Source organism: Podarcis erhardii (assembly GCF_964252035.2).
Source record: "Podarcis erhardii genome assembly, chromosome: 5".
NCBI classification, from domain to species: Eukaryota; Metazoa; Chordata; class Lepidosauria; order Squamata; family Lacertidae; genus Podarcis; species Podarcis erhardii.
In genome coordinates this window covers 4,928,783-4,950,202 of record NC_138509.1, presented here as the reverse complement: position 1 = coordinate 4,950,202, position 21,420 = coordinate 4,928,783, and the positions used below count along the sequence as shown (strand labels likewise).

Sequence of the window (21,420 nt, the reverse complement as noted above, 5' to 3'; positions counted from 1 at the left end):
TTAAGATGCGGGAGCACAATGGTCTTAAGAAAAACAATGGCCTCAGTAAATCTGCAGCAAGTTATAAAAACACAAAGGACATAGGGAAAAGCTGTACGGATACTTCTTTGTAACCAACAAAATATACCAACTACTGAGAAAAAAATAATACAGTGGTGCCCCGCAAGACGAACGCCTCACAAGACGGAAAACCCGCTAGACGAAAGAGTTTTCTGTTTTGGAGGTGCTTCGCAAAACGAATTTCCTATGGGCTTGCTTCGCAGGACGAAAATGTCTTGCAAGTTCCTGCGGGGTTTTTTTCCTCCCCCCCCCTTTTTCTAAGCCGCTAAGGCGCTTATCCGCTAAAAGTCGCTAAACCGCTAATAGCGCTAATCCACTAAGCCGTCAATGGGCTTGCTTCGCTAGACGAAAAAACCGCTAGACGAAGAGACTCGCGGAACGGATTCTTTTCATCTTGCGAGGCACCACTGTAAATTGATACTGCACTTCTGTGAGCGTCAGAATGCAATAAAAACATACACTTTGTGAAAGTGAACTAGCGAGAAAGTAACTGAGACAGGCAAGAAAGTAAAAAAAAGGGGTTTTTTTTAAGGCAACCCAGACAACTGCTTACAAGCACATTATATGCATGTTCCACCTGATTGAGTAGATTTCTGTCTTGATTGCCAGTACAGGAAAGATTCTTGCATAAGCAGCTCATAGAACTGAAATTATAAGCATCTCACTGTGAAGCGCAAAATAGCCAAGACAAGCCCTAGACAATGGCAGTCACATGGCAATCCTTGGCTTCGTCCAGGAAGAGGGTGCTGAAGACATCGTTGAAGAAAGTCGGGTGATACCTGCAGGCTCTGTCGCAGTCAGGGTTAAAATTCACCTCCAGAATCTGAGGCTGCATAAACCGTTTGCCTAGAAGACAGACAGACAGAGATCACATAGTTTTACTGAGATACGCATGTTAAAACATGAAGAGGCTTCCCCAACATGGAACACACCTTCTCCTCTTACCCTTAGCACTTGCCTAGCACCTTGGGCAGCTCTCAGAGGACCCTAATGAGGAGCCCTCCTGCTGGAGGAAGAGGAGGCCCAAAGGCACCGAGAGATGGGAACTTCTCCAAGTGGCAGGGATGGTGGGTGGTTGCCCAGAGAGGAGGGCCAGGCAGAGAAGGAAAGCTTCCCACCTGCTGCACATCCCAATGTATTCACTTGCACTCCAGGAGACCCTTTCAGCTGGCAGTGAAGAACTTTTTCAGTATGAACCCCTTTACACACAACGTTTGAAGACTCGCTGCTCTGAAACGCTGCCGTATCTTTCCATTTATAAGTGAAAAGGCCTTTGTCCAAAAAGCGACCCCTTTAAAGGCAATCCCACCAAAGCTATAATGGCCACTAATAAAAGCAATTAAATCTCTTTTCTGGTTTCCCAAATTTCAGAAGAGCCCTAAAAATATGGAGGACAAAAAGGACAAGACAGAAGAAGAAATTACCGTTGCTGGATGTATCCCACTTAAGCATCAGGTCAATGGCATAAACGGCTCGTGAGGATGGATAATCACAGATGCCAAATGGCGCAGGCTTTGCACAAGCAGCTTGGAACAGTTCAGCAAATGCCTTGAAAATATCGTCCTGGCAACAACAAAAAGTCACATTTACAATAAATGCAGGTGTAAGAGCAAACAAACTTTAACATTATTTCCCGAGGTAATTTGACTGGAGATGGCGGGGAATGAAACCCAGACCCGTTTCACACAAAGCGTTAGGCTCTCGGACTAAGCTGAGACTCCTTCCTTTTGCTCAACTCAAACACTTGTCAAATAATAACAGAAGCATTTGAAAGGGAGACAGTGATTGAGTCTAAGAGACCTTACTGATGACTATTCCTGCCAAATTAGCACTAGACACAGGATGCAACCATGTGAAATCTTGAACCACTACTGAAGCCATAGGGGGGAAATAATCTCAGTACGTATAATTAGAACCACTGTGGCCCATTTTATGGAGTAATAACCTTTGTGTGAGAGACATAATAATGATAATAAAGTAATCTATGGCAGAAAAATGAAGCTCTGGTAATTTTTTACCACTGGGAGAAAAAAAATTAAATTACTGAATCACAGGTGCCTTACTTGCACAGATTTCCAAGAATACTCAGGATACTGTTTCTCAAAGAGAGGGATAAATTCATCATAGTGGATCTGCAAAAGAAGAGACCATTTGGTTAGCAAGGTATTCTTTTAAGCATGATCACGAAACTTCACCTCTGTCCTCCTTACAACACCTCTACAGGTTAGGGTCCAGTTCTTGCAATTTTACGTCCATATTTGAAGGCTGCTTTCTCTCCCACACCCCATTCTGAATACTCTTGTCGTAAGAGCCAATAAAACTTAAGTCTCCAAGGGAAACTGTCAGCCTCAGAAGGCAGAGGGTGAACTCCAGAGATGGGGAAGCTGCACTCCAACAATATAGGTGCAACGCCCATCCCTCTTGTCAACTGGGGCTGATGGGATTTGGAAATTCCTTCCCTGGAAATATGGAGGCTCACAAAAGGCTCCATTAAATAGGTGAAAAGCAAGGCCGGTGCTTGCATGAAGAAGGGCGAAGCGATTTGCCTCAGGTGCCAGATCCGCCCTGTCATTGTGCCACTACCGGCCTCGCACGGCTTCACCTGAGCCCTCGCCGCAGCCTCATGGGTGCAGTTGCAGTGGCCGGGGATTGCATTTATAATCCTGCGTTTGCTCCAGGCAGCCTATGGGAGTTTCCAGGTGCCCCCCCCCCCAATAATTCATATGTGTTTAGTTAGCTTTGGTAAGGTTGTTGCAGAAGGTGTCTTCAGATTTATCATTACAGTCATACCTTGGTTGTTGAACGGAATCCATTCCGGAAGTCCGTTTGACTTCTGAAAACACTCAAAAACCAAGGTGCAGCTTCCGATTGGCTGCAGGTGCTTCCTGCATGGAATCAGAAGCTGCATCGGATGTTCGGCTTCCAAAGAACATTTGCAAACTGGAACACTCACTTCCGGGGTTACAGCATTCAGGAGCCAAAACGGATGAGTACCAAGGCGTTCTAGATCCAAGGTACGACTGTAATTTGTTGTTTATTGCAATTCTATCCCACCCTTAATTCCCCAAGAAGTCCAGGGTGCCAAACAACCATGTAGCAAAGCCAAGCCACTGGGCTAACGGGAGTCAGGGGCTGGTGGGCCACAGTCCAACCCATCACACCATCTATGCCACCAAGCTCTCCTTTTCCTGTATAATTTACTCACCTGTTTTAACGAGACTCCAGAAGCATAGTTCATGACCGTAAAATGCTTCTCATAATCATCCAAGTCATCAAGTGAAAATGCTCTGAAAAGGAAAAATGGATGAAATACAACATTCATTCTAAATGAAATTCAGCAATGCCACAAGTCCAACCCTTCTCAATGTGTGGCAGAAGCTGCCTTCTTACCTATTTGAGAACCGTAGCCAAAACACATCATAAACATACAGTCGGAGTGGCTTAACTGATCGCAACAACACAATGTAACGGATGTCAAATTTAACTAATCCCACATCTTCAAGAAAGAACAAGACTGGGTTCTCAATGTACTTGGATACCACCTGAAGACAGAAGAATAAGAAACCCCAGGTCAGACAATTTCAACTTTGTACTTATATTTGTACCTCTCCTTCTGGCCAATGTTGGGCCCTCAAAGCAGCTTGCAATTACAAGCCGTGTAAAAAACTGCAACACGATTAAGAATAATTGTGAGATCAACCACTAAAAGCAAAGTGAAGGTGAGAGTATCCAATCTCCCCACCCCACAAGGAACCTGCCAAATGCAGGCCTGCCTCTTTTCAGGCATAGATGGCTTATAAATAAAAAAAGAATGTGCTTTCCTTTATTCGGTTTTGTTTTCCTTTAAGCTGTTGTTCTGCTTTTTATCAAAGCAAGCAAAGCATCTGGAAACCAAGCCTTATGAGGAACAGTTGAGGGAAATGGGTATGTTTAGCCTGGAAGAGAGGAGACTGAGATGAGCTATAATAGCCATCTTCAAATATCCAAAGGGCTGTCAAATGGAAGATGGAGAAAGCTTGTTTTCTCCTGCTCCGGAGGGTAGGATTCGAACCAAAGGCTTCAAGTTACAAGAAAGGAGATTCAGGCTAAACATCAGGAAGAACTTTCTGACAGCAAGAGCTGTTCAACAGTGGAACAGTCTCCCTCGGGAGGTGGGAGACTCTCCTTCCTTGGAGTTTTTCAAGCAGAGGTTGGATGGCCATCTGCCATGGATTCTTGCGATTCCTGCCTTGCAGGGGGTGGGATTGTATGGTCCTGGGGGCCCTTCCAACTCTACAATTCTATGATTCTATGCTAGAATTTCATGTTTTGACTCAAAAGTGATTTCCTCACTGCACTTAAAAAGAACTTACGATTCTATGGAACAAACTGAACATATCACCAAGTATCACCAGAAATTATGAAAACAATTTGATGTAAGATTACCTGGTTGCCTTGGGCTGCAAAAGGGTACTTAGATACTTGAGTTGAAAAAGGTGTGCATTAAAAATTTAATGCTGTAAACTGAATAACCAGTCTAGGAAGAAGGAGCAAAACACTTCTTGATGTTTATACCTAAGTGGTATCTTACTTCTCAGCAAACAGTGTGGTAGCTAAGGCATAAAGTGGCAATTATCCAATGTTTATTACCGTCAAAAATGTACAGACATATGGGCTGAAAGAAGCCACTGGAAAAAGACTTCAAATGTTGTAATGCAATGACCACTGCTAAACATTGCTAAACATTGTATGCAAGTTTAACATGAACAACGAAGATCGCGTCACAGCAAAGACATCGAGAACCTTTTTAAATGTAAAAGGAAAACGACAGTGAGATGTTCCAGGGAATAAGAAGCTATGCTACAAAGACCCATTTTGCTCTGACCTTAGGGATGCTCTCTCTCTGCCTGATGATGTTGTTAAGACTCTTTGTGATGTGGGTGTCCAGGCTCCTGGCCAAGTTCCACGGTTTGCATATCCAGTGGTTGTCCTCTTCCCTGCAGTGGGCCCAAGGAAGGAAGGAAAGAGCAGGCGTTTGTCCATTGCATGTTTGAATGCAAAAATTCCCAGGCAAGAATACTCTACCCTGGGCTGCACAACTTGTGATTCACCAAGACAAATGCATGTTCTGCTTAGTCCTCCTCATTTCCTCTTTGATCAAGAGATGCCCAACGGAAGAGGCACAAAGCACAAATGGATGAAAGGTGCCCAGCAGAAATGGGTTCATCAAGCTCGGCAACAGGCGTAGCAGGTGGGCTGTGTGGACCACAAGTTAGGCAGCCCTCGTTACACCCAATGATTATATTATACTGGTTTAAACTGAGACTATCATCTGATTTAGTTCTCCCTGTGTTAAGTGAATTTGAGCACAGAAATAAATAAAATAACAGTGCTGTTCAACTTCTTGCTGTTGGTCCACAGACAGCTTTCCGGGTCATGCGGTCAGTGGCATAGCGTGGGTTATCAGCACCCGGGGCAAGGCAAGTAATTTGCACCCTCTAACCCATGGATTTGCGCCCCCTAACCCGTGGATTTGCGCCCCCTAACCGTGGATTTCCCTAACCCCCAGATGTTGCGCCCAGTGCGGCCGGCCCCCCCTGCACCCCCCACGCTACGCCACTGCATGTGGTCAGCATGACTAAACCACTTCTGGCGCATGGAGGACCATGACGAGTGCCAGAGCACACAGAAACGCCGTTTACCTTCCCACCACAGCACTACCTACTCGCACTGGTTTGCTTTTGAACTGCTAGGTCGGCAGAAGCTGAGACAGAGCAACGGGAGCTCACCCTGTTGCGTGGATTCAAACTGCCAACCTTCTGATCGGCAAGCCAAGAGGCTCAGTGATTTAGACCACAGCGCCACCTACTCCTCTTGCTTTTTACTATACATCATACAGAGAATGTGAGGCCATTAAAGTAAGTAACTATAAAAACAAAACTGATCAAATCAATTAGAAGTTTTCAGCCACCACCCTTTCAACAAACAAGCTGAATTGAGATACATCTACACATTGCCAAAATTTATGTGTTTGTCAGGTTAGGGTTTTTTGTTTTGTTTTTAGAGATACTGAAGAAGTATTAATCACAATGCAAACATAAAGGCTACCACTCATGGTTAGGAAAAGGCAGCCACCTTTCCATAACAGGACACTCCTCTACTCTTAGAGCCAGCAATTAAAAGTTGTTCTCCCTTATTAAAACTGGCCCTCTCAAGTAACCAAGTACTAAAAGCTTTCGTTCAGGAGTATGAAGGGAAGGTCACTTTTCCCTTTCTGGTGCCACATTACTTTGAGGGTGGATCTGCATGCCAGCAACAGATGAGGCCAGAGCAAAGCAATGGGTGGAGGGGGTTTCATTCCACCTCTCACTTCTCCCTCACCCCCAGTTACGTGATTCCCACAGGGGTGACCCAGAGAGTCAGAGCAGACAAAGAGGGTGGAATTCCACTATAAAGGTAAAGGTAAAGGGACCCCTGACCATTAGGTCCAGTTGTGACCAACTCTGGGGTTGCGGCGCTCATCTCACTTTAGTGGCCGAGGGAGCCAGCTGGTACTGGTCATGTGGCCAGCATGACTAAGCTGCTTCTGGCGAACCAGAGCAGCGCACGGAAACGCTGGTTACTACTACTACTACTAATAATAAATTTTATTTATACCCCGCCCTCCCCAGCCAGAGCTCAGGGCAGCTAACACCAATAAAATCACAGTAAAAACATAATAGGAATTTATTTTTTAAAAAATACAGGTTAAAATGCAATTTAAAGTGCAACCTCATTTTAAAATAGTTAATAAATCAAGACCCTAAGGGGAAGGAAACATAAGGGTTGGACTGAGTCCAAACCAAAGACCAGGCGGAATAGCTCTGTCTTGCAGGCCCTGCGGAAAGATGTCAAGTCCCACAGGGCCCTAGTCTCTTGTGACAGAGCGTTCCACCAGATCGGGGCCAGTGCTGAAAAGGCCCTGGCCCTAGTTGAAACCAATCTAACCTCCTTGAGGCTCGGGACCTCCAAAGTGTTGTTATTTGTGGACCTTAAGGCCCTCCGTGGGGCATACCAAGAGAGGCGGTCCCATAGGTACGTGGGTCCTAGGCCGCATAGGGCTTTAAAGGTCAAAATCAGCACCTTAAACCTGACCCTATACTCCACTGGGAGCCAGTGCAGTTGGTAAAGCACTGGATAGATGTGATCCCGCAGCAAGGACACCTGCCAGAGCACTACCTATTTATCTACTTGCACTTTGTGCTTTCGAACTGCTAGGTTGGCAGGAGCTGGGACCAAACAACGGGAGCTCACCCCGTCTCAGGGATCTGAAACGCCAACCTTCTGATTGGCAAGCCCTAGGCTCTGTGGTTTAACCCACAGCACCACCCTTGGGATTCCACTATAGTTTCCACTATTTCAGCCACTATTGCACTTTATCTTGGCACATAAAATTAGGGATAATGACTACAGATGCAAATTGTTATTTCTGTGCAAGAAGCGAGCTGGACTCACCTCCTTTCGCGCTGCTTAAAGTAACTGATGAACTGTGGTAATTCTGTATGAAGATTAAAGGTGCGGGGCAGCCATTTTGGCCCCTCTGAGCCCCCAATGCGCCTTGAGATGGATGCCAGACAATCCTTCACGGTCAAGAGGTTCTCGCAAGGAAACTGATTCAGCATCACATGAGGCCTTTCCTCACTCAGTTTCCTACAAGACAAGGAATGCGTTTAAAAAGAGAGAGCGGCACAGCCGAATATACGCATATTGAACATGTAAGAAAAATTGTTACTTGCAGGGAAATAGCTGTGTAACCTGAAATCTTTGAAGTGAGAGAAGTTGTAGAGAATGTCAGCTTCTTGCTCAGAGTCCGTAAATTCAAAACGGGGGTGAGTCAGATTCTGAAGGACCTGTTGGAGGTCTGTGTAAACTCTGGTTTAAAAAAAAAAGGGGGGGGGGGAGGAAGAAAATATATGAAAGAAGCTCTCAGGAGGGAGGCATATGGAGACTCTAATAAATAGCGTTGTTGAAGTTCCTGAGAAGTATTGCATTGGCACTAGGGAAAGGGCCACACTTGTGAGACTTTTCAGCCCCCACAGATCCTGCAACCCAAGCCAGGTACCCCTTCTTGTCTTTTCTAGACAATTATAGAAACGTATTTATTGACACATCTATATGCCAACCTTTATCATTATGAGAATCAAATATACAACACTATCAATTTAAAACAGCAATAAAAAATCACCAGTATCCATACATATACATACATACATACACACACACACACATACACAAACACAATTTCAAAATTCACCATTACCCAACCTGGATGCAAAACCCACAGTACGGGGTAGAGACTAACCAAAATGTCACAAACGAGCGAGCAAGCTTTTGTTTTCCCCAGAACTCTGTATTAGGCAAGATGTTAAACCAATTTTAAAAAGTCAGGGCATAATATGTGCTGGGATAATATGAAAGCAACAACACCTGCCAGTTGTACCTAGATAATACCGTTCAAAAAAATTCTTATCCAAAAGGTAGCTGCTTATTTAAATAAACCTAAAAGTCACTTTTGGAATCGATGAGTTTGGAACCAAGAATTGAGGCCCCAGTAAGATATAAGTACCACCTTCATCAAATAGCAGAAATATGTTACTGGATATTTAACATGAGATCACATTGCTCACAATATCACATCATCAAAACAAGGAAAGTTCACTAGATTTTCTACTTGCTCTTAGCCAAAACAGTAAACTAGTGTGCCTGTCATGTTAAGCAATAGTTTGTTTTAAACATGACTTCACCATGAATGTGTTGTCCCCCAAGTGTTCCTTATAGCACAATAAGAAACCATGGCCTATTTCTGTTTCCCCTCTTGGGGTTTGTTACAAACAAACAAACAAACAAACAAACAAAAAACCAAACAAACAAACTTAACTTTGGACAATATGACAAACCATGGGGGCGGGGGAAGCTGCCCAAGGGCCTGGGAAGCATGTTCACAAATGTATTTGGGGGGGGGGTTGGTTTTGTTGTTTTGGTTTAATTATTTACTTGTGTTTTATCTTGCATTTTATTCTGTGAAGCACCCAGGAATCCTTTGATGAAGGGTGGTATATAAATAAAATAAAATAAAATAAAATAAAATAAAATAAAATAAAATAAAATAAAATAAAATAAAATAAAATAAAATAAAATAAAATAAAATAAAATAAAATAAAATAAAATAAAATAAAATAAAATAAAATAAAATAAAATAAAATAAAATAAAATAAAATAAAATAAAATAAAATAAAATAAAATAAAATAAAATAAAATAAAATAAAATAAAATAAAATAAAATAAAATAAAATAAAATAAAATAAAATAAAATAAAATAAAATAAAATAAAATAAAATAAAATAAAATAAAATAAAATAAAATAAAATAAAATAAAATAAAATAAAATAAAATAAAATAAAATAAAATAAAATAAAATAAAATAAAATAAAATAAAATAAAATAAAATAAAATAAAATAAAATAAAATAAAATAAAATAAAATAAAATAAAATAAAATAAAATAAAATGCCATTGTTGAAAATAAATTATGACTTAGTGCAATGTGCAAATAGGTCTCTAGTCTATTTCGAAGAATACAGTCATGCCTCTATAAAAATCTTTCCATTAAAACCTAAAAACCTGTACTCAGTCTTTGAAAATCACACATGCATATAGGCAAACACACTTTTTTCCTCAAAATGTACAAAAATGCCTGTGTGATGGAGAGAAGAGAGATGGATTTGCATTAACTCAATCTAGCACATACCACTTAACAGCTGTGAAGAGGGAATACAGATTTCCAAACAGGGTGAAGGAAAAAGACCTTCTGGCATGCTACAGCGGCTTGCTAGGCCACTATCCAAACATACTATATTTCTACTTAGAAGCAAACACCCATAGTTGTGTATTCAAAAAACCTGCTCTCTCCTTGTTGCTGTTTTTTCAGTTAACTAGGAAGCAAAACATTGGCAACCCTCCTGCAGAACAAACACACCGAACTTTACAGGCTTAGTAATGTTTTCCTTTCTCCGCAGTGACTCATCTTCTCCCTTGTTTTTACTGCAAGAATTAAAATGGTTCTCTTGCTAGTACAGTATTCCTTACTGATATAGCCTCTCTTTAAAATGCATTACCTTCTTGTTATTATTCTCCCCCCCAGGGTTGGACATGAAGATTCACATTAACAACCTATAATCTTTACAATTTTACACAAACTCATCCATTACAATTATTTGAAAGCTACATTATTCCTCTCTTTTCTGCATCACATTGAACTTCTCCTATATAGGCAGCAGAATCCAGGGCTAAATGTCACAGTATACAATCAATGGAGCTAATTCTCCACTGCTGGAAAACCACCCACAGAAGTCATACGTTTATTGCAAAACACACCATTTGGAAATACGTACTTAAAGATTTTATTCTTGTCATAAACAGGAAGCTTTATTGGAATAGGAAGTGTCTCCTTGTTCTCACTTAAGATGGCCTGAAACAGAAAACACCACCAGTGTTATGAAGATAATTTATACTGTAGAACACACAACAGTTTCAATCGTGGTGAGGACAACTTGCAGGCTGATTCTCACATATATGTGTTGACTCAGAAGGTAAGTCCTACTGAAATGCCACAAAGAGCAGAAGTCAGAAAACTCAATTAAAGATCATTTTTGACATAACAGCTCAGTTAAATTCCTTGTTCATCTAGTTCTGCTCTCATTCAATTCACCCTCTCCCAACTCTATCAAGCTGTACAAAAACCTGTCAGACAGATTTTGCTTGGATTATTTAGCAGTTTGGTGCTGGAGGAGACTGTAAGAAGATCAAACTTATCCATTCTTAAGGAAATCAGCCCTGAGTGCTCACTGGAAGGACAGATCGTGAAGCTTGAGGCTCCAAGACTTTGGCCACCTCATGAGAAGAGAAGACTCCCTGGAAAAGACCCTGATGTCGGGAAAGATGCAGGGCACAAGGAGAAGGGGACGACAGAGGACGAGATGGTTTGACAGTGTTCTCAATGCTACCAACATGAGTTTGACCAAACTGCGGGAGGCAGTGGAAGACAGGAGTGCCTGACGTGCTCTGGTCCATGGGGTCACGAAGAGTCGGACATGACTAAACAACAATAATAAGTGCAGTAATTTGCACTTCATGAAGCCCTTCAAGAAAGTTATTTTCATCACTATTTAAAAAAAATGTTTTGGAACTCTGAGGAGTTTCTTATTTGACACATATAGCTAGCTAAATCACAAAAAGATGAAATAGGCCAGAAATGGACAATGAATTTCTTTGAACAACCTGCTGTCAACAGTCACACCAGAAGCAAGTTCCTTGTCGTTACTGCTTTAATTTTTGTACTGAAATACTTACCTGGGAATAACTTTTGTAACCTGAGTTTTACTGTCTCCCCCGCCCCCACGTTCTTCCTAGTATTGTATTTTTTTATAATAAGTCTAGGTACCCTCTATGGCAGAAATACTGGGGTGGTGAACCTGCAGCCCTCCAGATGTTGCTGAACATCTGTCATCCCCGACTCTTAATTGTGTTTGCGGCTGATGGAAGTTGGAGCTCAACCACTTGGGGGGGGGGGCTACAGTTGCCTCACTCCAGTCCTAGGGAGAAAGGACATCAGCATTTTGTGATTTAAATGCTGAGTATTAAATAACAATTAATCAATAACAACTTCAGAACCCTTCTGGGATTGGTCCAAGTAGGGAAACCACACATTTAAATGCTTTCTCATGTAAATGTCTCCCTGCACATGGATAACTAGCAGACTAAAGAATGAATACTAAACCAGACATTCTCTCAGACCTGTACTAGTTTTCAATGAGCACCGAGGACGTTGTGTGTGGAGTCAACACACAAATGCAATCCTACACCAGCCGTCTGAAGTATATCATCCCAGCAGTTATTTCCCCCAAGCGTTTTTCTGAATCTATAAAGCTGTTACACCTCATGCAGCTATAATGCTAGCGGTCTCCGAACAATGGTTGGGAGAGTGAGAGTTCTGCAAACCCTCTCCCTTCTGTAGTTTGCACTGAGTATGGTGCAACAATGTACACAACACAACACAGGGCAATAAAATATCTAAAACAAATTTAAGAACAGATGCAAACAAACTGCACGTCTGCATAATGCTACGTCATATAAGTCTGTGAAGAAGGGGACGTGTGAGCCCCCCACCTCTTAACTTGTCAGTTTGCATTTCTTAGTACAGAAAGTATTGATTTGATGTGTAGAGACCTTTCCTGTTCTGATTAGTTCGAGAGGGTTATATAGAAGGTTTCTTCTCTTTGTGAAAGAAAGTTTTCTTTCTATGTGAAAGAAACAGGAAGGAGGTTTCTGTTTGGGTTATTTCTGCTGGGAAGCTGAGTACAGCTGGTTTAAGCTGGCTTTGTTATCCTTTCTGTCAAGGTCGTGCTGACTATAATAGGAGGAGCCTGACTATAATAGGAGGAGCCTGGGTCTCTCTCTCTTTATCTCTCTTTGTTCTTGTGTTCTGTTTTTTGTATGCTAGTGTTAAGGTTTAGTCTTGTTATAAGTTTGTAAGTAAGTGCTGCAACTGGATTTCTTACATTCTGGATTTGTGACCATTATGCTCATTTGGCTTCAGTAGCAAGTAAAAGCTCTGATGGATGAAGTACAATTGCCTCTGGTCTATTTTTCTGAATCTCTGCTACGTGTTTAAGTTTTTTCCTGCTCCCCCTTCATGGCTGATATAACTATGGTCAGGAGATTGGCCTTAGTCCCCAATATTTTAATTTTACTTCTGGCGAGTGGTAATGGAGCCTATGTGTATAACAGATAAGTGCAGAAATACTTGATACCGATAGCAAGTTACAGTAGTTATCTGTAACAAACCAATCCGGTTAAAGATAAAAAATTGTACCTGGTAGTGATCATCTGATGGCTCTGCAGTAAAAGAGTTGATCTCCAAAACATCATCGGGTAGCCATGGCAACAGCCGACACCTCCTGATTAAGCGATCAGTTTCCCCATAGGCAAAGTCACGGGTCACTTCCTCTGTAAGAAAATGAAAAGTTGTAGGTATTTTTTGTACACTTGTTATCAACTCAGTGTCGTCAATATGAATATGCAAGAGCTATGCATAAACGGAGATTAATAAAAATTGCAGAAAATTTCCATGCATTTAAAACAAACAAAAAATCACAACACAACCTCGACTACTAATTCACCCGTCCTCTGAAACAGTCACTGGGCCAATGTAGGCTTGATTTGGCTTGCAAGACTGCTTTCCCCAAGTCATGGCCACCTGCTGAAATCATCAACTGATCAATACTGATAGGAAACTCTGCTGGTATCAACTACACTAGGGAGTTCCCAACCAGCAGCTCCCCAAGAACAGCAGATCCCTTCCAAAGGGGAGCCTACGAGTCCCATTTTTGGCAGGGATCTTCTTCCGTAACCCAGCTTGAAGTTCCTTTGAAGTTGGGTCACCTGAAGTCATGGTAATGTTACGGTGCAGTTGGGTAGCTGCACCGATAAGTGGTCCATGGAGAAGCTCAGGATTCGGCACAGTCGCCGGATCCTTTTCATCACCCTCTGCTCTTAAAAAACAACAACTTGCACAGAAGTCTTATAGGCAAAGAGAACACTGACTTACCCAGATAGCACACCCAGTCAGTGCACAGATACACTTACCTCCGGTCTCAAGGTCCCTTAAGGGCCAGAGAACCGTATAAGCAATTTGTTGCCGCATGTAAAATAAGGGGGCTGTTGCAAAAGTGGGCTCATCTGAATGCTGGATTCGGGATCCAAATTCATCCATAATGTACCATACAGGGACCTTCTCCTCTGCAGTCTGCACAAGAAGAACAAACTCAGTCATGTGTTATAAAAATGACTGTAACATCTGACTTTGGGGGTGTTTCTGCAGGACTGCTGCTCGACTCCTTGGCAGTTACGTTATGGAGTCTCACAGGCTCTGGTATTGCCCCATGTTATTCATATCTACATAAAAGGCTGAGTGAGGTTGTTCAGAGGTTTGGAGTCTTTAATAAGCAGATGATACCCAACTAGTTCTCCATTTCAACAAATTAAGCAGAAGCAGAAAGTGCTAAATCTGTGCCTGTGATGTCAAGTATCATTCATTTGCACCCGGAAAATGCTTGTTCACAATCTCTTAATTTTATAGCTAGACCCCAGTGTGAGTTTCAGCTTTCCTACTATGGCCATACCCCATGTGACAGCTGATAGGTCTGGTTGTATTTCCACATTTCCTCCAAGACCTGAGTGACAGCTCTCTCATCCGGCACTTCTCCATGGAAGTCTATTCCCATCAGGTTGGCCATTCTGTGAAGCAGACCAGGGACCTGCAGAAGCTGCTGGCGGGCATGTTCAATGCGGTATGTCCAGGCATGGTCAATGAGAAAAATGCTTTGAAGGCAAGACAGGCCAGGTTAAGAGCAAAACACAGATCACAGGTACAAATGATGAGGCAGGCAGTTCATGATGATGACTATAGACAAGACATTCTAAAACTCTGCCCTAATAACAGTCCAAATTAAAACTGCTGACGCCATGGTCACCTCGTACGGCAAGTACTGCCATCTCCCCCCGTCTCCCATTCCACCTTGCCATCTTTGATGCCATCAGCACTCTCCTGCCAAAACTATTCATCTCTCTTGCTGCTTTGGCCATGCAACATTCATCCATAACTCTCCTGTCTGCTGCCGGATCATGACAGGCGTCTTATATTTACCTTCAAAACCCTGCATGGCCTTGCCATCCCTCTTGTATCCCAATATAGCCTTATCAAAAATAACCTCTCTCCTTTCTCCCTTCCTGCTACATATGCTTGGAACTGCCTTCCAGAATACCTCAAGGCACCTCTTTTTCCTCCATCAAATATCTCCTCAAAACCCACCTTCTCCGTGGATCCTTCAGAACCACCCTAGAATCACCCATATTGTAACTAACTCCAAGCACACTTAACAAAAATAACTGCAGGACCTACCTGTATGCCTTCTGTTGCCTCTTCTTGCTCTGTTGTCTTGCTTGTGTTGCTCCAAGGATTGCATAGATCAGGCATAGGCAAACTCGGCCCTCCAGATGTTTTTGGCCTACAACGCTCATGTTCCCTAGCTAGCAGGACCAGTGGTCAGGGATGATGGGAGTTGTAGTCCCAAAACATATGGAGGGTCGAGTCTGCCTATGCCGGGCATATATTGTAAGCCCTTCAGGGCAGGGACCTATCTTCTCATACTTTGTAAAGCTCGTGAGCATAAGGGCACCCTGCAAAAACAACATTCAGGTTGGCTTCAGAATAATGACTCACCTGTTAGAATTTGCCGCCTGAAGTCCCATTTCGTTTGTCACTATCACTTTGTAGCAGAGTTCGTTTCCAGGATTTGAATTCTTTTTCAGTTCTCCCTCAAGTTCTTCATCGCCGTCATCTTCTTCTTCCACCTCCTCCACTTGCATTATCCCAAAATACTCCCCAGCATCAAACACCTGAAATTGTAAACAAGGATGAAGGGGCAAAGCCTTAAACTAGACCCAGTGGACTGAGCATGGTATTTTTAAAAAAGCGTTTAAAGTTAAGCATCAAGGAGGAGTTCACCACTATATTATTCCGGTGAACTACATAGTACAGTGATTTTAAGTCTGTAAGTGGAGAGACACCTGTATTTGGGAATGTATTTCACTACCCCATTGTAAGGATGGTCAGTATCCTTATCCGTACATTGCAGGTGGTGCTGAGAAAATAATGGCTCCAGAGTTCAGAGATTTACTCATTCTTGTTCTTTGGGGCTAAATACTTGTTCCTTTCAAGCATATTTAACTTAGCCCTCTTTTTTTTTTTTTTTTTTTTAAAGAGCTGCTTTGGGTGGTGAGGATTTAGAGTAGAGAATCAGGGGAAGAAAGAGGGACTTAAACCTGCTCTTACTTGTCCTTTCTCTGCTCCAAATCATCCCAAGTCTCCTCCCTTCACAACATTCAAAAAGTTCTGTTGGAGCCTTGGTAAAGGTGGAGAAGCAACTGCCAGGTAAATGGCAAGAACCTTTTCCCTCCCATTTCCTTCGTCCAAAAGTGGCTTTTGGGGCTTAGAGAACAGTTTCGGCCATTTACATGCAACTTGCATGCTCCTTATTTAATATACCACACCAACACTGAATACACAAGTGCTTGTCTTAGATATTAGTGAGGCAGCACAGGGATCATGGTTAGTACCTAGAACTTGTCACAAATCTCTGAAAACACTGTTTTTTAAAATAATACTAATTTTGTTCACATCTTAACAGCAGGAAGTTTCAGCCGTGTTATTCAATATTTATTATCTCTGCCATTTAGTTCACTCTCCACTGAGAAGCTATCTCATACACAATGGCAGGACAATAGAGTGGTACCTTGGGATGTGAACAGGATCCGTTCCAGAGTCCCGTTCGCATCCCAAAGCGAACATAACCTACGTCCACGCATCTGCGCGTGTCACGCTTCTGCGCATGACGTCATTTTGATGGTCTGCGCATGCGTGCGCGGCGAAACCCGGAAGTAACGCGAGCCGTTACTTCCGGGTCGCTGTGGAGTGCAACCCGAATTTGCCTAACCTGAAGCGTATTCATCCCGAGGTATGACTGTATCACTTTTAACTCCAATAGGAGATGAAAAACATACATGCAGGAGACACAAAAACACATTCATTTGTGCCACCTTTCCCTCAGCCTTGAATTCACTTACAGCTCTCAGGTTGCAAATCAAGTGTCAACCTGCAGACTGACTTAGTAATCCACTATAAAAGAGGAAGCCAAACAATAAAACCAAAGTGCTGGCATGTAATAGAAAACTAAGAAAATAACCTGATTACTCAGAAGGGCTGCAGCGATCTGTGGATTGGTCAATTAACAGGGCAGCATTTTTTTAAAAAGTTAAAACATGTTTTATTACAAAAAACCTATGGCCAGCAGTTACATTAGAATGGCCTTTCTCAGGGATTCACCGATTATAGCTGGCCTTAGCAGAAAACCTGGTCACTTGGTTCCTGGTGCTAGCTCAAGAAGTGGGATTGTGTCCCTGACATTGCACCGTGCTTCCAATATGGCAAAGTACTCTTCTTGCTTTTCAGAACTACCATTTTAATCATATGAAACTAACCCTCATGCAAACAGTCCTACTGTTCAGATATATACACTTAATGGGAAGGACAAAAATGATTCTCAGCAGTTTAAAGGGGATGCGCTATTCTCAAACCACCTGCCACCTCAGAAGCAACTTACTATTGTTGAATTGTTTAGAAAGAGTTGGCATTGGATTGCAAAAGCATTTTTTAAAAAAATCGCAATGGCAAAAACATGCCAAAGACTAGAAAATAAGGATACATGTGCAGTGACATCCACATTTCTTGTTTTGCATCTTTATTTGAAAAGTTCTCCTTGGCTGACTGCAAGTGTGTGCCCCCTCCTGAATTTTTAAAAGGAAGTTAAATCTACCACAGAGCAGTGATTTTCAAACCATATCCCGTGTTCCCTAGAAGCTATTGGGTATTTTTCAGTGAAAAGATCAGGAAAACCTTGGCTGCCCCTATCTGAAAATCATATTGTCCTTTATTTAAAATTCCCAGATACATTGGTGCCCCGCAAGACAAACACCTCGCAAGACGGAAAACCCGCTAGACGAAAGGGTTTTCCGTTTTGGAGGCGCTTCGCAAAACGAATTTCCCTATGAGCTTGCTTGTCTTGCGAGTTCCTGCGGGTTTCCCCCCTTTCCCTAAGCCGCTAATCAGCTGATCCGCTGATAAGCCGCTTAACAGCTGCTCGCTAAAAGCCGCTAAACCGCTAATAGCGCTAATCCGCTAAGCTGCCAGTGGGCTTGCTTCGCAAGACGAAAAAACCGCTAGACGAAGAGCCTCACGGAACGGATTAATTTCGTCTTGCGAGGCACCACTGTACAGTGTAAAGCTGCAGAGAGTATCAGCAGCATTCTGGAGCAATGTCTAACTGGCATGCCCAGTGTCCCATGTAAACTGAGTGCTCAACTCAAACATTCCCACCAAAAATCATCTGCAATACCCGCGCAGTTCCTTAAACTCGTCAAGGTAGACATGTTGAAAACAAAACACAATTGTCTTGAGTCTTGCACTCTGGAGGAAGTTTTCCTTTCACTGTGGTCGGTATTTGGAGAGGCAGAAGGTAAATTCTGTTGGACATGGAGCAATTTAAAAAGCAAGCTAGGCTACTACAGAACCATGAAATAGTCAAATTGCTCTTCCGAAGTCATCACAGCAAGATGGAAAGGTCCACAGGTTATAAACGAAGTGAAAAACATTAACTCATGGAGCAGAAAAAAATCACTGCTCAGAATTGCTTTTACAAGTACAGACAAAAAGGTATTTATATAAGCTATGCATGGCAATGACACACACTGGGATAAAGCAGGGAAAAACTGAATGGGGAATAAGGGAAAGCAAGAAAAGCAAGTTAAGAACCTAAGCCTACAACAAACATGTTTTTTATTCTTGTTTCACTGGGAGCGGTACAGGAACTGGGTGGGGCAGGTTATCCAAAGTAACTCACATTTCATGTATTATTATTCATTCATGTGTGAATTGCCTTCCACATATATATCCCAAGGTGATTAACAAACATGCCCTCAAAAACAACTAAAATACAGTGCTTGTTAAAACAGGACAAGAACAACCAAGTATAGGTTAAAAACAAGAGCAGAATCCATGGGTTGTACCCAGAACAGAATTTCCTATGCCCTCTCAGATCTGTTATGAGGCTTCAACCACCCCAAGCATTTGGGGGGGGGGGGCAGTCCTGTCACACTGGCAGAAGCCCTTGCAAACTGGGACAACTAGTAGATATAACTTCATACTTTCTGCTGCTGATGATGCTAAGGGGGCAACACAGCCTACGTGGACTATACAGTATTGGCCACCCCCATACAAACTTCATGATCTCTTTATATAAAATGGATCTTAAAAGAACTCAGACTTTAAAAGGCTTTAGCCATGTAGCTCTAGGGTGGCAACCCAAGGTAGATAAGGTTGCCATCGTGTACCCACTTACCACACTCAGGCAAGTGGGTACGCAATGGCAGCCTTACCTACCTTAACCATGGTTGATGGCAGGGATTGTCAACTTAACAGCCAACTTAACTCACAATGGCCTATCCTGGTGCCCTGCCTGCTGAAATTTGGCACGAAAGATGCATCCATTCTACTGTAGCCAATGGCACAGGTTGCAGTGTGTGCTTTGTGTGCTTTTGTGGAGGGGGCTGTGACAGTTTCTCCAGCTTGCAAATGTGCCCACAGGTCCCCCAAAGGCTGGCAATCCCTGGCTGATTGCACGTCTTAACTGAGACAGTGCCCAAATGGTGGATGTTTAGTATTACACTTACCACTTGATTTCAAAACACGGTAGTGTTTGAAAGAATTGTTAACTGTGAAAGTAGAGAGTCAAACAAGTTTTCTGCAGATGGGATTTAAAATTCTTTGTCACGTCTGCTCTTCGACTAGTTTCTTTCTCATTCTCCCTCCGATTTCACATGTTTTGCACAAGCACAATTGCTTTGTACTTCCAAACAGAGCTGCTGAACACCACTATATTTCTATCATAATTACCTAAAGCCTTTACAATGCGGTTAAAAAACATGGGCATCACTTGTCCATAAACACAGGTATCAAGTTTCTATTCCACTGCCAACATGATTCCTAACTGGAATCAATGCCTCCTCTGTGCTCCTCTCATCAGTTCCATCAAAGAGACACACATCTAAACGCAGTATTTAGAACCAGGGAACAAAATTAAGCCACCTCCAAAAAGAAAAACACAAGCCACTTTCAAAACAGCCCCCCCCCCCCCGGGCTCAAGTTAATTACCAATAACGCTCAAAAAACTTGGTAGGGAATCTCACCCCTTCATTAAACTCACTTTCAACTCTCAGTCTTCTTTTGAAAGCCAGAAAGGGCAAGATCAAACAAGCCTTCGATTCTAAAACCAATCACCAAGCAAGCAACACAACAACACTCACCTAAGACCCTATTGAATTCAATGGGTCTTACAACTAGGGGGGGGGGGCATGGTTAGCATTTCAGCCCAAAGCATCCTCCCTTAAGAAGTAACCAATTTTAAATCAATTATGCTTACTCCCAAAATTTGGTTTAGTAAATTCACCATGATCCTTTAGGCTGAAGCAGTCGCAAGTCCTCCTCGAATTACTCCCAGCTAAGCAACTCCCCTATCAAGAAAGGTTGCAGGATTCAGCGCCAGATTTAGGGTGGCGCAGTTGGTTTCCCTCTGTATTTATGCAGGCACAGTACCTACTGAGAAGACCCATAAAGGGAAACTGTACCAAAAGGAATTATTGTGAAAATAAGATTTAAAAAGGGGGGGGGGAGAGGAGTGGCCAGATTTTGTCCTTGCTGAGGGTGCCATGCGTATGACCAAAATCTAGCTGTGCACCGTTTGGGACTTGTTAGTTACAGAAAAAGTGAGGAAGAGGCTCCAGGATAGAAGTTGACAAAACCCTGCACGGCATGGGAAGAGAGGGTGGAAACATTGCATGTCTCGGGGACATGCAATGGAGCAGCGTTCCCCAGGACAAGGGCTGGCGGGGGCGCGGACCCCTTGGATGCCGGAAAGCGCAGGAGGGAGGGAGGGAGGGGGAGAGGGGCCTTGAGGGCTCAGCTCCTGCGCGCTGCTTTGCCGCAACAGGCCAGAACAGGGGGCCGTGGGCCGGATCCAGCAGCCTCCGCCCCGGGAGGACACCCCAGGCTGCGCCCAAGCTGCCGGCCCTTCCCGGCGCGCGCTTCCCCCGCCCGCCCGCGCGGCGCCCACCTCGCTCTCCAGTTTGCGCCACAGGCTCTGCCAGTAGCGGGGCGGCACCGCCGAGGCGCGCAGCGCCGGCCCGTGCAGGGACACGAAGCTCTTGTAGTCGTCGGCGCAGTCGCCCTCCATGCTGCGGCAGCGGCGGCGGCGGCCGCGTCTCCGTCTCCTCCTCCGGGCGCAGCCCTTCCTTCCTTCCGCCAGGCCGGCTGGGCGCGCGGGCGGGCGCGCGGCTCTTAAAGGGCCCCGGCGGCGCAGGCGGCTTCCTTGGGCGGCGCGCCAGCAACGGGGCGCGCTTCTTCCGCAGGCGGGCGGTTCGGCCCCGGCGAGCCCGAAAGGCAGTGCTGTCCGGGCGCCGCCCAGAGACCCGCCTCCCGTCGCCTGACTCCCCTGCAGCCCAGTCCGGGCAGTCGCGCCCCAGACCCAACGGGGAGGATGCGCCGAAGCCCGAGCGGGGCTCTCAAGGAGAAGCCCATTCTCCTCCAACTCTCTTGGCCCTTCCTGACAAACCCCGACGGGGAGAAAATAGAGGTTCATTCAAGGGTTTTATTGCGGGCATTGAGCCCTGCGGT

The 21,420-nt window shown here is 43.7% G+C and overlaps 1 protein-coding gene across 1 annotated transcript; it reads right to left on the bottom strand.

Annotated features, from left to right (window-relative positions):
- Window positions 1–572: 572 nt before the first annotated feature.
- On the bottom strand, window positions 573–21,017 carry TTLL12 (tubulin tyrosine ligase like 12). Its single transcript, XM_081863802.1, has 14 exons — window positions 20,861–21,017; window positions 15,358–15,533; window positions 14,258–14,456; window positions 13,722–13,881; window positions 12,949–13,082; window positions 10,469–10,545; window positions 7,834–7,950; window positions 7,534–7,728; window positions 4,925–5,036; window positions 3,451–3,602; window positions 3,266–3,347; window positions 2,124–2,192; window positions 1,485–1,623; window positions 573–906 (listed from the first exon to the last, which is right to left on the bottom strand). The coding sequence occupies exons 1-14, from the start codon at window positions 20,978–20,980 to the stop codon at window positions 755–757; spliced, it is 1,884 nt and encodes a 627-aa protein (XP_081719928.1). The 5' UTR covers window positions 20,981–21,017; the 3' UTR covers window positions 573–754.
- Window positions 21,018–21,420: the final 403 nt, after the last annotated feature.

What these genes read in the sequence shown, in the direction of transcription:
- TTLL12 (XM_081863802.1), bottom strand. Translation starts at nt 20,980, where the DNA reads ATGGAGGGCGACTGCGCCGACGACTACAAGAGCTTCGTGTCCCTGCAC. An exon ending in GGCGCAAACTGGAGAGCGAG is followed by an intron (nt 15,534 to 20,860) that starts GTGGGCGCCGCG and finishes TTACAATTTCAG; the next exon opens with GTGTTTGATGCTGGGGAGTA. An exon ending in CATCAGATGATCACTACCAG is followed by an intron (nt 10,546 to 12,948) that starts GTACAATTTTTT and finishes TTTCTGTTTCAG; the next exon opens with GCCATCTTAAGTGAGAACAA.